We start from the raw sequence: 14,290 nt of genomic DNA, 5'->3' as shown, positions 1-14,290 counted from the left end.
CAATTTATCGGCCAATGTCCTATCCCTTTAGATCCCTGATTCCATGTACAAAGACAGATTTTAGTAAAAAAAAACTAGTATTCAAGACATTCAAACAAGCATTTAATAAATATAGAGTAGCATCTCAATATAATATTAAACATAATTTAGTAGCTTAATTTGGACATACTTACAATTCAAGACTTAAGCTAAAACTCATTATGTCAAGAATTGACATATGGACTTTCTGGTAATGTTGTAAATCGACAAAACAATTCTAACATTCCTAGATTAATGTAAGAGCTATCCGTTACGGACAGACGGACGTACTGACCTAGCATAATTTTAGAAAAAGTACTTGAATCAAAGTATCTTTATTGGGATGAAGGTCAGTAATAATTCTTGTATGTTTCATATTATCAGGGATCTAAAGGGATAAGACAATTAACGATAAATTTATGTACATCCCCAATGATGTCACACTAAATTACCCCTTCTGTAGATTAGCATTAGTGGGTTAAACGTTAGGACACTCAACTTTAGGAACCAACCAATCAAAATTCTGTAGAAATCACCAAAGTTATTAAACGAATAAGAAAACGTTATTATAACAATTTTGGGACTAGTGTAATAAACAGCCCAATGTCTTCTTCCTCCCTGATGTTACATATTATACATCAAATATTGTATATAGTTACTTAGCTGTAGTCATAATAAGTAATACATTTAGTAATGAATAGCTTTCATATAACATTGCAGACTTATATATGTATATGTTGGGTTTGTCTCTGGAAAATGGATGCTCTTTTCAAAGGAAGGTGTAACGTGAAATATTTAGCGGGACACTTTTTGGGCGGATCGAAACTCATTTCCTGGTTTTATTTAAATAACTAGGAGGCTGTGCCCTTAGCATATAGGGCAATTTATCCGAAGGGGAAGGGAGTGTAGAAAATATCATAAAACCATATGAAAACTTAAATCTATTAACCTATTACAAAGTTAAGATAAAGTTTTTAGTGCCCAATAAGGAACTTTTATGGAAAACACCGTAAAAGTAACCAAAGTTGAATTTAAGAACATACAAATATGATTAAAAATTTTAAAATTAAAATCGAAAGAATATCCTACCATTTCAGTTTATATGTAGGATGCAAAATAAGTATAAAATTTTAATATTTTCCCTAAACAAGAATGATAACATACATAATATCCTAACTCAAAATATGAATCAAATGTTTATTGATTGATTTAAAGTAACAGGTTTTAATATTTTAGTAGAAAGCTAGAAGGCTGAATGTTTTCATACATACTTCTTAAGGGGTGATAAAGTTCATACGTTTCTAACATTTTCCTAATCGTTGTAGGAATTACCATTTCCAAAAAAAAGATAATACAAACTTATATTTTAAAGTGATAGGTTAATTTTAACATGCCTCATGGACAAGGGACCAGGATTCTGACAATTTTAAGTAAAAATTTCCCCTCAATCAACCTCCTCCCCCCCCCCCCACATTTCTTACCCACTTCCCATTAGTTGCAACACAAAACAAGTTATAAGCCACATAAATATCCAGTTTCAGCAATTTAAAATGGAATTAACTTGCTAAATCACGGCCCCTCACATGCCAAAATTATCTATTTTTTAACGACCTACTCAAAATGTTGAAAAGCTTTGACTTAAAAAAAAAACTATATTGTATTATATTTGTGGTTGGAGGGCACAGTTAACCTCAAATAAAGGGCTTATGTGCATCCGCTCCCAGCAGAAATATAATAGAATATGCCTCATAGTACCTAGTGGATCACACAGGAGTCCATCCCCCTTTTTCCTTCCATCTCGTAATGGTTGTTTAGCCTTGTTAAGTTAGACTAAGATGGATGCAGGTTAGCCCCACAGGAATATTATCTATTGAATTGGAAATTCTTAAAAAAAACTCACCACCTTTGCCCTTATATCTGTACAGACTTTGTCGTAGTTTTAAAGGTATTGTAGAAGGAACCATAGAGAAACGGGAGAATGGACTTACTTATTTAAATTTTCTTCAAAAATATTAAATGAGCTTAAGGATTGAGAGGGGTGGGGGTTGTTTATATGGTCCAGTTTTGAATTGAGTGAAAGCACCGAATATGCATTAGCATGTATTTTCTTTTATATAAAAGTTAAGAAAAGAACACCTACCCTGAATAGATAAAGTTATGAATCAAGATTGCCCCAATTCTTTAAACATCTCTGAAAACAACTTCTCTAAAATTTAATTTCTTAATTTGGCCAAGTTTGCTCATTTAATAGGAAATTCATTCTAATTGTAAATTTTCAAGATGATTTTGATTTCAATTAACCATTCTAATTCAATTAAATGTAAAAATGAACGATTTTTATTATTTAAAGAATTATTCAGTGATTATGAATATGATGTTTAATGAATTATTTGGACATGGAAATTAACAAGCATTTCTTTTATTGCTTTATATGGTACTAGCAGCTTTGCCACCCCCTAGCCTCTAAGGATTTTTTTCCTGAAGGTTCAGGGGAGAATTTTAAAAATTTTGTTTACATTTTTTAAAAATATTTTCTGTATTTTATAACATTTTATAACTCTTTATAACATTTTATAACTGTTTATATTTATTTATATTATTTAAAACCTTTGAATTTTTTCTTTTTTTTATTGTTTTTTAAAATTTCTTTGCCATTAGCCTTTTTGGGGCTTCGCCCCTACAGGAGAAGGAAGTTTTTTACAATCTTTTTCAATTTGATAAAACAAAGTTTAAAAGAAGAAAAGAAATTTAAAAAGAAGAAAAATAATATAAAAAAGTATAAAAAAAATAAAAAAATTTATAAAAATATAAAAAACATTAAAATTAGAATAAAATATGGAGAAAAAAATTTTTTGGGGGGGATTTTCCTTTTTGGGGGGGGTTTGGGGTGTCCCACCCCCCAAAGAAAATAGCTTAAAACTACCACAGGACCAATAGGTATATACCCTGAAGAGTAGAATCCAATCGGTTCAGTGGTTATGGAGATCATAAGCTTCAGATGGACGGACGGACAGACAGACATCATTCTACTTTGTATTTTAGATAAAATTTAATGACATTGTTTGTGTGTAAAAAGAACTAAACAAAGTTTTATCTATTGAATTTGGTACCATAATCTTACGATGTTTAAGCAATCTGGCCCATTGTTTGTGAGTACTTGGAAATAAACAAAAAAAATACCTATTGAATTAACCTTTTTTCTAATATGACGATGTTTAATGAATCTAGCTCAATGTTTGTAGGTTCATGGAGATAACCAAAAAAATAGTGAATATAACCATATGTTACCATAACATAAAGATGTTTTATGAATGTGGCCCAATGTTTGTGGGTGCATGGAAATAAACAATAGGCGTGCACATTTAGTGCCAACTTAAGACAGTTTTTCCCTTTTCTGTCTTATTTCCCCTATTTTCTTAATATCTTTTCTTTTCATAACATATTCTACTTTTATATTTGCTTTTTTAGATTACAAATGTAGGTTTAGACTCTTTATAGAGATTTACATAAGGTTTTTTTTGGCTTAGCTACTAGAAAAACCTTGATTTAGGGTTATTCCTTTCTGTTTCCTCTATTTGTCTTTAATTTTATAAAAAAAACTTTTTATTTCATCTTTTTGGTTTTTTTAGGTTTTAATGTATTAATTCTAAAATTGGTATTTGGTATATATAATTTTATTATTCAGTCAAAAATCAAATTGTCAGAGGCGATTGAGCACGTCAGGAAATGAAGATTGTTCATGCAGTCACGCGGGCATTTGCAGTCATCCAGGCATGTGCGGTCATTATGAGCGTCCAGAAAGGTTCAGCCAGATGCGGTCATCCTATTGTCCCAATTCAACATCTATGTGGCAGCTGAGTGATTATAAAAACAAGGAAATTTTACAATATAATTGAAAAGAAAAGTATATAAAGAGATATATTGATACATAATAGGACGTACTTATATTTTGGAATACAAAGATGCTACGCTTACAAACGATTAATAAACATGTTAATAATAAAACCTATTAATTGAAATAGGCACTTGAAATAAATAAAGTTACAATAACGCCTGACGACGATATTTGATCGAAGAAGTAAAATTATGTCTTTAATAAGAAAACTTCAATAAAAAAAAGATGTTTAAGTAAAATTTTGAAAAGACCAGTTTGATTTGGTATAACAATAGTTATTAGCGTGTGCCCATTCTATTCAGTTTTCAGGAATTAAGGGATATGTTTTTCAAAAACAAAATTTTCTTAAATTAGGCATAATTATTTTCGGTAGGGAATTTTCACTCTCGAGGAAAATAGCTTAAAACCATAGTATAATTAGAGGGCTTATGTCCTGAAAACTAGAGCGGTTAGCAAGAATTTAAGACGTATAAACCTACAGACGGACGGACGGACAGATATTGTCATACTTTGTGCTATAGACAGCCGAGATAGATTCACTCAGACAAGGGGCGATGCCTCCACCCCACCAAAATATACTTATTTAAACAGTTAGATCTTAATAAATCTTTGATTTGACTTTTGATTTTAATCTGTCTTTAAAATGGTTAAAATCCACGGTAAAGCCTAATTTTGCTTTCTTTGAGCCATCAAAATTTGAGATGTAGTACAAAGAAAATATCAAAAGTAATTTGACCGTTTTTTACTAGTTTGTGGGCAACCATGTTTTTTTGTGGATTTTCTAAAATCTAATTTTTAATGATTTTTTTACTTTTACTGGCATTTTATATTACATATGAGATTTTACCTAATTATTGCAGGAATCCTCGTGCAAAAATCAAATTGATAGGACGATTATTATAGCATACCTAAATAACCAACAAAAACTAAGGGACTATTTATTGTTAAAGAAACAAAGTCTACTTCGAGCAATAACATTATAAAAAACATGCATAACCTAAAAACTTTAAAATTCCAGTCTAACCATCTTTTGGTAGAAAGATGTAAATCTCGCCTCGGGCTGATTATCATTGCAATGTTTGGTCCATTTTTTAGTTGCACAGCTACTCTATATCTAGGATGTGTCAGTATGTCCTTCATAAATATTCCTACAAATTCATATGATCATTGCAATGTTTGGTCCATTTTTTAGTTGCACAGCTACTCTATATATAGAGCCTGTCAGTATGTCCTGAATAAATTTCCTACATAAGCAGATTATCATTGCAATGTTTGGTCCATTTATTAAAAACGCAGCTACTATATAACCAGGGTATTTCAGTATGTCCTTTATAAAGCCTCTTACAAGAGCAGATTATTATTGCAATCTTTGGTCTATTATTTAGTTGCACAGCCACTCTATAACTAGGATATGTCAGTATTTCATTCATAAAGCCTCTTACAAAAGCAGATTATCATTGCAATCTTTGGTCCATTTTTTAGTTGCACAGCTACTCTATAACTGGGTTGTGTCAGTATGTCCTTCATAAATACTCTTACAAAAGCAGATTATCATTGCAATCTTTGGTTTATTTTTCAGTTCATTTTTTCACAAGGATCTTAAAGGATAAGACAATGGCCGATAAATTGATGTACATCCCCAATAATTATATACACAATAATACATTCTGTTTTGTTAAAAAAGATTTCCTTCGCTATATATTTACATTATTGTTCTTGAATGGGCTTTTGATTAAAAGCCTTGATACAATAGGTATTCTTACAAAAAGTTTGTAAAAATAAAAAATAGTAAAAACAAGGATGACAACATCCATAAAAGCGAAGCACTGAAACGGTAGGACAATCGGACATTAACACTTGTATAGTATCTGAACTGAAAAATCGGAACATAAATGTATTAATGTCGAATCAAAATTGTAGGTAAATTTGTTGAAAAACTGCTTAAAAACAGGATAATGTTTATGGACATACTTACATTTTTGGACTTGATTATAGAGTTGCTTCGCTTATAATATTGTTCTTTGTTGTCCCAGGAATCAATATACCAAAAATCAGATCAAACGGATAATTAAAACACTTGAAAATTTGTTGTTAAAAAAGTAGAAAAATCAACATGTTTAAAATGGACGTTCGGACATTTTGGTAATGATTATAGAGTTGCTACGCTTTCTAAATCGTACCCAACTACTACAGGAATCATCATGCAAAGTTTGAAATCGATAGGACAATTCTAACATGCTTAAATTAACGAATAAAAGCTATCTATCTCGGACGGACGGACGGACGTACGGACGGACGTACGGACCGACCCTAATTTTAGAAAAGCTTCGCTTTTAAAAATATATATTAAGTATCGCAGCAAATATTTCTTTCTGTACATATAAAACCACTAAGAAACAAGGAAGATTTAGCCATTTTGTAGACTCACCCAGACGAGCGTACATGCAAATCTTAATTATAGAGTTATTTCGCTTTTTATGTACAATATTTAGCTTCATCAAATAAACTCTCAATATTTTGATGAAAAATTATAGACAGAAATCTTCGTAATTGATTCTTTATACTGTACAATTTTTAGAATCACAAAATATTTTACTTTTTGTCTTTAAAAGATTCAAAGCTTTAAATGTATTTTTTTCCGTTTAACTCCGTGTCATATTAAAAGTGGCTTTAATATCAAGATGTAGGGCAATTCTTTGACATACAAAAAGGTGCAGGTCAAACCCTCTTATTTAATACTTTTAAGGGTTAATAATAACATTGTATAATCTAATTTGTCTGTAAAAACAAGGATGACAACATCCATAAGTAGTAAAGCACTAAATAACGTTGATTAATGTTCAGTGTTCTTTAAAAAGAGGGAAGTAAAGAAAGAGAGAGAAAAATGAACAAAAAATCAGTTGTCTATTTTAAGTAGAAGCTGAGAAAATCACATTTACTCAATGGCTTAATGTACAGATGGACAAACATATAATATATAGTGGCTTCACTACTAAAAATAAAGTTGGTAGAGTGTCCTTTTAAGTTAAAGCATTGCCCCCAAGATATTTATATGAAATTAAAAGCTTTCATTAAATCCAAACGGTTTTTATTTGTTTGATTTTATTTTAATGTCATTCTATGCTGACGGTTTGCATTAAAAGGGAGGGAGAGGACAATAAACTGTAAATTATAATCGTACACAAAGTTTTATAAACGTAATATCTCATTCGTTGTCTTTAAAACGTTGAGATTCTCCATTGGCTTTCAGAAACCTTCAAAGTCCAAACTTTTCTACCAATGATTTAAATCTATAAAAGGAATTAATTTGATTATCGTAATTCGATGTACTTCATTTTATCGATTATTATATTCTTAAAGGTATTATAGGTAGAGCAGCTATTCTTTTACATACACTCACAAACACATGCTTGTCTTTAAGATTTATACAAACCTGTTGTATCACCGTATACTTTTCTATTATATATTTATATATTAAAGTTTTATGCTGTGTTTTTCTATGAACAAACCCCTCCTTGTTAGACCATTGTGAAAATGTTGTAAGCTTTATTTTTAAAATATAGTGATTAAGAATATTTTAATTTTCATAGTTAATGAACATTTTAATCCTTTGTGACATCTAAGTAGCAAAACAAGGACCATTATGGCCAAAGGCATCAAAACATTAAACCCAGAGATCTAAAGGAATAAGACAATTACCGATATGTTAATGTACATCCCCAATGATGATGCACAAAATTACCCCTTCTGTATATTACAATTAGTGGTTGAAACACTTAACCTAATACAACAACCAATCAAAATCAAGAAAGTCTCTAAAGTTACTAAGCCAACGAATAAGAAAACGTTATTATAAAACTTTGGGTACTATTGTAATAAACAGCCCATTGTCCCCCCTCTCTCTCTCTCTCTCTCTCTCTCTCTCTCTGTGTGTGTGTGTGTTTACAAACAAACAAATAGAACCAACAGATCAATTAGTGAGTGATATGTTATAGAGAAGATTTGCAACAAACTGTAAATTTCCCCTGAAATGAATGATTAAGCTTAAACAAGGACAATTAAGTCCAGAGGAAACAACAAGATTTTACAGATTTACAGAACAGTCAGGGTTCTAGAAAATATAACAATTAATTTGTTAGACGATCCTTTTATATAAAGAAGTAATCTGAAGTTTAAGATCTCTATACTACTGAACTGATTGGGTTCTCTATTTTAGGAAAGATTCACGTAGGTCCCCTGATGGTTTCAGGTTATTTTATTTTCATGCTATTTTTCTAGCAGCCACTTTGAATACATAGCCCCTAGTTGCTAGGGGCGAATCAACTAGTAGAAAATATTAGAAATGCAGGTATTTTTTTGTATAGCTTCTATACATACATACATATCATTAGTATAAAGTAGTTTCGCTACTAAAAAGAAACTAATTTACAGGGGATTAAATTAAAACCTCGCCATAACAAGCTTTTTGATAATATTCTTTCATCATTTTTTTCTTCAATGAAATTTTATTCATTTTTTATATGTAAAACATTACATTTATATTTTTTTAGTCGCACATGTCGAAGTTCTTTATAATGACACTAGCGGCTACGCCCCTAGAGGCCTCTAGGGGCACTTGAGGAGGAGAGAGTCGAATTTGATAATTCAATTTCTTATTTTAGATTTTAAAAGAAAAAGTTAAAAAAATTTACGGTTGACGTTTATTTTTCGTTGAACTCTCTTTCTAAAATTGGTAAATTTTTTAAAAATTTAATTTCTCTAGGGAGGGTGGTGGTACCCTCCCCCAAAATAGTTATAAACCTTCCCGGGACATATGAGAATCTACCCTGTTAAGGAGAACCCAATCGGTTCAGCAGTTAGCGAGATCCTTCGGTACACACAGACAGACACACAGACAGACAGACACACAGACATCCTGTTACTTTAGTATAAGGATATGTTGTCATAAAACACAAATGAGCAATGATTGGCCGATACACAGACTAAATTACCAATGGCAGGCCAGTATACATTATAATTGACCAATGGTAAGCTAGTGTGACGTTATTTTTTTATAGATTCTGTAATTAAGAATTGCTCATGCTTAACTTGATTTTTTTAAAATGTATGTTATTATCTTATTGAGATACAATATTTTAGGTATGTCTTATTCAAGCAAAGAAATCTTTAGGGTTTAAATCAGCTTTCACCAACAACAAAAATAATTCGAAAAAAATCGCGAAACCTTTACGTGATTTTCAGCTGTCGATGGGGAACAACACATAGTAGAATTTACGACCTTTCTATCAGCCCCCCAAATATTATGCTAGAATTATTTCGCTTGTTGGCTATACCTTATTCCTGTAAACAAATAGACCAAAAGTAAACAGTGCTTTTTAGGGGGGTAAAGTGCAAATTTCTTACAGTAAGATTAGGTCTTTAGAAATTAGGTCATCTTTACCCTGTTAATATTGGCATTAAAGATTGACTTTCGACTATTGCCGACAAATGCTTTAATGCTCACTCGATGGGTTTCATAAAATTTTGATCGGTTGGTTCAATCTAGCAGTGTCCAAAATATCTCACCAATTATTAAAATCTACAGAAAGGGTTATTTTGTTTATCATCATTGGATTTGTACATTAATTTATCGTCCATTGTATTCTCTCTTAAAATCCCGGTGTATTTTCTTAAAATAATAATAACACCCAAGTCTTACATGGTATATTTGACTATATTGGTAGCAAAGTTAATAGACAAATTAACTCTAGACTAATCCAAAAGCATTGTTTCTAAATTTGAAAAAAAAATCAGTAATTTTTGCTGTCATTATAAGAACACAAAACTATAATATTATAAATAATATTTTGAATACTGCAAAGTGGTAGATGTAGGCTCTAGCAGTAATTATGGTCAAATAATGTACACAAATAGTAGGTAAATATACTTACTTAGCCAGGATGGGAAGGGGACAATAGGCTGTTTATTATTACACCAGTCCCCTATGTTTTTAATAACATTTTCATCTATTTTGGACTTGTAATTAAATTTGATTGATTGATTAAGTTGAGTGTCCAAACGTTTCAACCAATAATTGTAATCTACAGATGAGATTTTGTTTATCATCTTTGGAGATGTACATCAATTTATCGGTCCATGTCCTATCTCCATTGATTCAGCTCAAATAAATCATATAAATCATACATCATATATATAATCAACAAACATGACAATAAAGTTAGGCCCTTTAAAAGCAATTAGGAAAAACACAAATTATTATTTATAGAAAAATATCTTTTATCGGCTATCATTTTTCAGATTTGAGTGAATCTATTATTAATAACTCTAATGTCTAGTGCAAATTTCTTGTGAAGATTAACCCACGCTCTATGCTAGAGATTTGGATGTGCACTCACTTCCGCAATTATATCACATTTACAAATAATCATCACAGCACAAAATGGCCTTCCTCCTTTGGTCCACTCTCATAGTGATCTGTTATTGTGCAGGGATCTAAAGGGATATGACAATGGCCGAAAAATTAATGTACATCCCCAATGATGATACACAAAATTACCTCTTCTGTAGATCGTATTTAGTGGTTGAAACGTTTGGACACTCTACAAAATGAACTAACCAATCAAAATTCAATAAAAGTCCTCAAGTTATGCTAACAAATAAGAAACGTTAGTATAAACTTTGAGAACTTGTGTAATAAAAAAAAATTGTCCCCTCTCTCTCTCTCTAATTGTTTCTACTGTTTCCTTTCTATTAATATCACATACATTTTGGTATGAAGTGTAGATCAGACTAATACAGCTACCATGCCAAAAGTAAAAGTATAATTCCTACTTAATTTTTTTGGTCGCAATTTCAAATATTTTTGAAAAACATCTTTTTCATCATTCGATAATTTTGAAGAGATGAATTTTATAAAAATACAACATAATAGTGCATCCTTCGACTAAATATCATATGTGTATAGTGTACATTTGGCTGTTATATTCTAAACAATGATAACAGTTTTGTAGGAATACCTTTTACAAAAAGCTTATGTTTTTGCTACTTTCTATATACACACACATCCATAGAAAAAAGGGTTATAGAAAATATGGAAGAATATGTGGAACAACTCCCAATAAAAAAAGAGAAATTTGACATACGCAAATGTAGCCTAATATTTGGGTAGTATATTGTCTTACTTACAGGCACATATATGTATAATCTTAGCTAAAGGTCATGTAATCAAAGGGTTGTTTTTATAAATGTACTCGTCCAAGATTTAGGGAAACTGCTTATTACCTATACTCAGAGACATTGTTTATCTTTAAACAAAACCATTTTAACTATTTAAAAATGTGAAGAATATCAATTTCCTCTACCAACTGGTTTTCCATGCATTCATTGTGCGTTTTCTTTATTTGTTAAATATAAGGTGTGTATTTACATCCGCAATTGTATCATATTATCAATTCATCAAAAGCTCATACAATTCCAATAATGGATGTAGAAATACTTGGATATTATAACAGGGGTAATTTTGTTCACTTTTTAGGTTGATACTATAGTCCTCATTTATTGTCCAGAAGGAGGGAAGGGGATAATAGTTATATTAGCCAGCTGGAAGATCCATTTTTTAGAGTAGGCGTAAATCTGGTGCAATATCCAAGTAATTATATATAATCATTATATCATCATTACAATATCGTATACTGCACTTAAATGGGTAATGTGTCTTTTGCGAATATAAAAATATGCGAATTTTGCACGTATTTATAATCCGAATAGTTAAGAAGTCACACCAAAATTGATTCATTTTTCTTTATATTTCGTCCATCAAGTAATTTGAGATCTTGTTGAGTGGTTTTCACTTTTATAGGAGCAAAGCATCTCTTTGATGCTTTTGCGTCTATTTGGACATTTTATAAAGTAGCTTTGCTACTAAAAAGTCTGTAAGTTTGATCCCCAAATTTTATCTTGAAGACATTCGAATCCCCTCATATTCAAATGGAACATTCATGACCCCCAACCCCCTCCGGCTTAATGATATCTATAAATGGATGCCACTCTCAGATTAGGTTAGGTTAAGTTAAGTAATATTTAATTTAAAAAATCCTCGCAAGGGCTAGAGACACGTCATGTAAATAATGGGGGTTAGGGATGCTACACTTGAATAAAAAAAGGTATCCTTCCAAATTTTTCCTTATTTAAAAAGTTAAATCCTTACTTCATAGAAAACATTTTAAAATTTCCCCTTTTCCTGACACCACACATATAATAACTGGGAATAGAGATAATAAATAAGAGTTGTACAATCTTATTTTCTCTCATGAAACTTTTTATTTTGTTCTAGTATAACGCATTGAACCCATAATGTTTTTGGTTTATATATATCACACTATTCAAGTCTTAGGTATCATTATAGGGCTATATTTAATATTATTATATTATATTTTATTATTTAATAGACTGATCTCTGAAACTACTTTTTATCATAGATAATCGCATTATATCAAACTTAATTAACTACATGTAGTTAATTTAGTTCATGTAAAGTAGTAAGCTTTTTTGTCTGTGGTAAAGGATCTCGCTAACCCTGAACCAATACGGTTTTCGTTTACAGAGAAGCTTCTTATACTATGTCCAGGAAGGTTTTTAACTATTTATGTTATCTCCTTACAACCCCCCCCCCAAAAAAAAAAATTACTTTTTCTTTTTAAAACTTTAAGATGTTCAGAGTTTTTAACCTTAAAAATTTCAGCATTCCTGTCTAAACTATGTAATCTCTATTTGATAAGATTATAGAAGACCACAAAGTCAGCAATTCCTATTCATAGAGAGGATTTAGTTTTTAAGCAAGGATGATAATATCCACTCTGGGATGCATTGAGAGAACAAGTATGATAAAATCCATGAATAGAGAAGGTTATTTGGTTGATATTTATAGAGAGTATTTAGTTTTGAAACAAGGATGATAACTTTCATGAATGGATTAATTCTACAAAATGATAGTAAAGAAGCCTATTTTAAGGAAAACTTCATTCAAAGAATTGAAGCATAGTATTAAAATATGTTGTTTTTAATTACAACAAGAATAATGAAATACAGAAGAGCAAATATAATTAAACTGAAGAAAATATCAATAAGAAGTTTAAGTGTTACCATTTAATTTCTCCCAAATCGATATATTATTTCTTGGATGTTGCCTCTGATTTTCATGTTCTCTCATAAAGGAATGCTCTAAGCTGGCTAAATTAACGATCAACTCCTTTTAACCCACCCATACCCCTCCTACTGGATGAACGAACTAAACAATAAATGAGGTCTACATTAGAAATCTAAATTAACGACAAATTTTTCCCTGTCAATATATCCACGCATACCTTAGCTGTGCTTTATGTAAAAGTGATAATATTGTGAAATTCTGGCAAACTGGATTTAGGATATCTGGAGCGGGCGTCCACAGGATTATACCTGTCACCAGGATCCATACAGGAACAGGACAGAGGAAAAACAGCCCTTGTCTAATTTTAATGACATTTTTCAACCTAAACATAAACTCAAGGAAACAAAAGTTTATATTTAATATTTTATGAACGTCAGGAAATTAAAGGATAAGATAATAGATTTATTTACAGTGTTGAATCCCAATTAAAATAAGTTAAAATTATTGTTTTAAAAGTCTGGATTTGGTAGGTTTTACCAACCTATCAAGATCTCATAAAAGTTTTAATCAAACAAATTAGCGAGCATGTGTTTTAAAACTTTGGGTACCAGTATGATTTATAGTCAATTTTTCTCCCCTGGTATTGAGGAAAATTCAAAATCGATGGTTAATTTTTGTGCAATAGAAAAAGCAAGAAAGATAAACTTTTGACTTTCAGCCGTGTCTATGGAAATCTCGTTCCTTGGCCAACCTACAATCTCATCCACAAGGAAATCCTTTTTTTCATTAAGATCTCTGTAACGGCCTAGGAAGATGCTTTACAGAAAAGATTAATATCATCCTTTAAGGTTCTTAAACAGTAGTAATGTTTTTTGTAGCATATTTTTTCAGAAAAGCTTTTTATTGGATCTTGTTGGATTTTACTCGCAGGATGCATTTTTTAACCCTCCTCACACTTTTCAACGTAGCTAATAAAGTACAAACAGAATAAAGATAACATTTATACTTCTAAAAACAAAAGCTCACAGTCGTTCTAATGGTATGCCTGGTATTTTTCTACCATTATCACAAGCCGAGAGATTCATGTTTTAAAAAAGGATGCATTGATGCATTTTTTTTGCACACCCTTTAATTTGATTTTTTAGGACGATTGTGTGACCCTCCTAAAACCCAACTGCACATAAAAAAGTATCAAAAATGTTTGTTATTTTCTTCTAAAAGTTTATTTTGTG

General features: G+C 30.8%; 1 protein-coding gene across 1 annotated transcript in view; it reads left to right on the top strand.

Annotated features, from left to right (window-relative positions):
• LOC145326584 (uncharacterized) overlaps positions 1-14,290 on the top strand; it is a 109,378-nt gene that overhangs the window by 14,838 nt on the left and 80,250 nt on the right. The window contains exons 4-6 of the mRNA XM_080169955.1: positions 3,704-3,895; positions 13,337-13,466; positions 13,777-13,828. Coding sequence (XP_080026081.1) covers positions 3,704-3,895; positions 13,337-13,466; positions 13,777-13,828 — 374 coding nt within the window. The remainder of the gene's footprint in view (positions 1-3,703; positions 3,896-13,336; positions 13,467-13,776; positions 13,829-14,290) is intronic.

Source organism: Acartia tonsa, chromosome 8 (genome assembly GCF_053477335.1).
Source record: "Acartia tonsa isolate MP-2025a chromosome 8, ASM5347733v1, whole genome shotgun sequence".
NCBI lineage: Eukaryota > Metazoa > Arthropoda > Copepoda > Calanoida > Acartiidae > Acartia > Acartia tonsa.
Note: the sequence above shows the minus strand (reverse complement) of the source record. Positions and strands in the feature narration are given on the sequence as shown.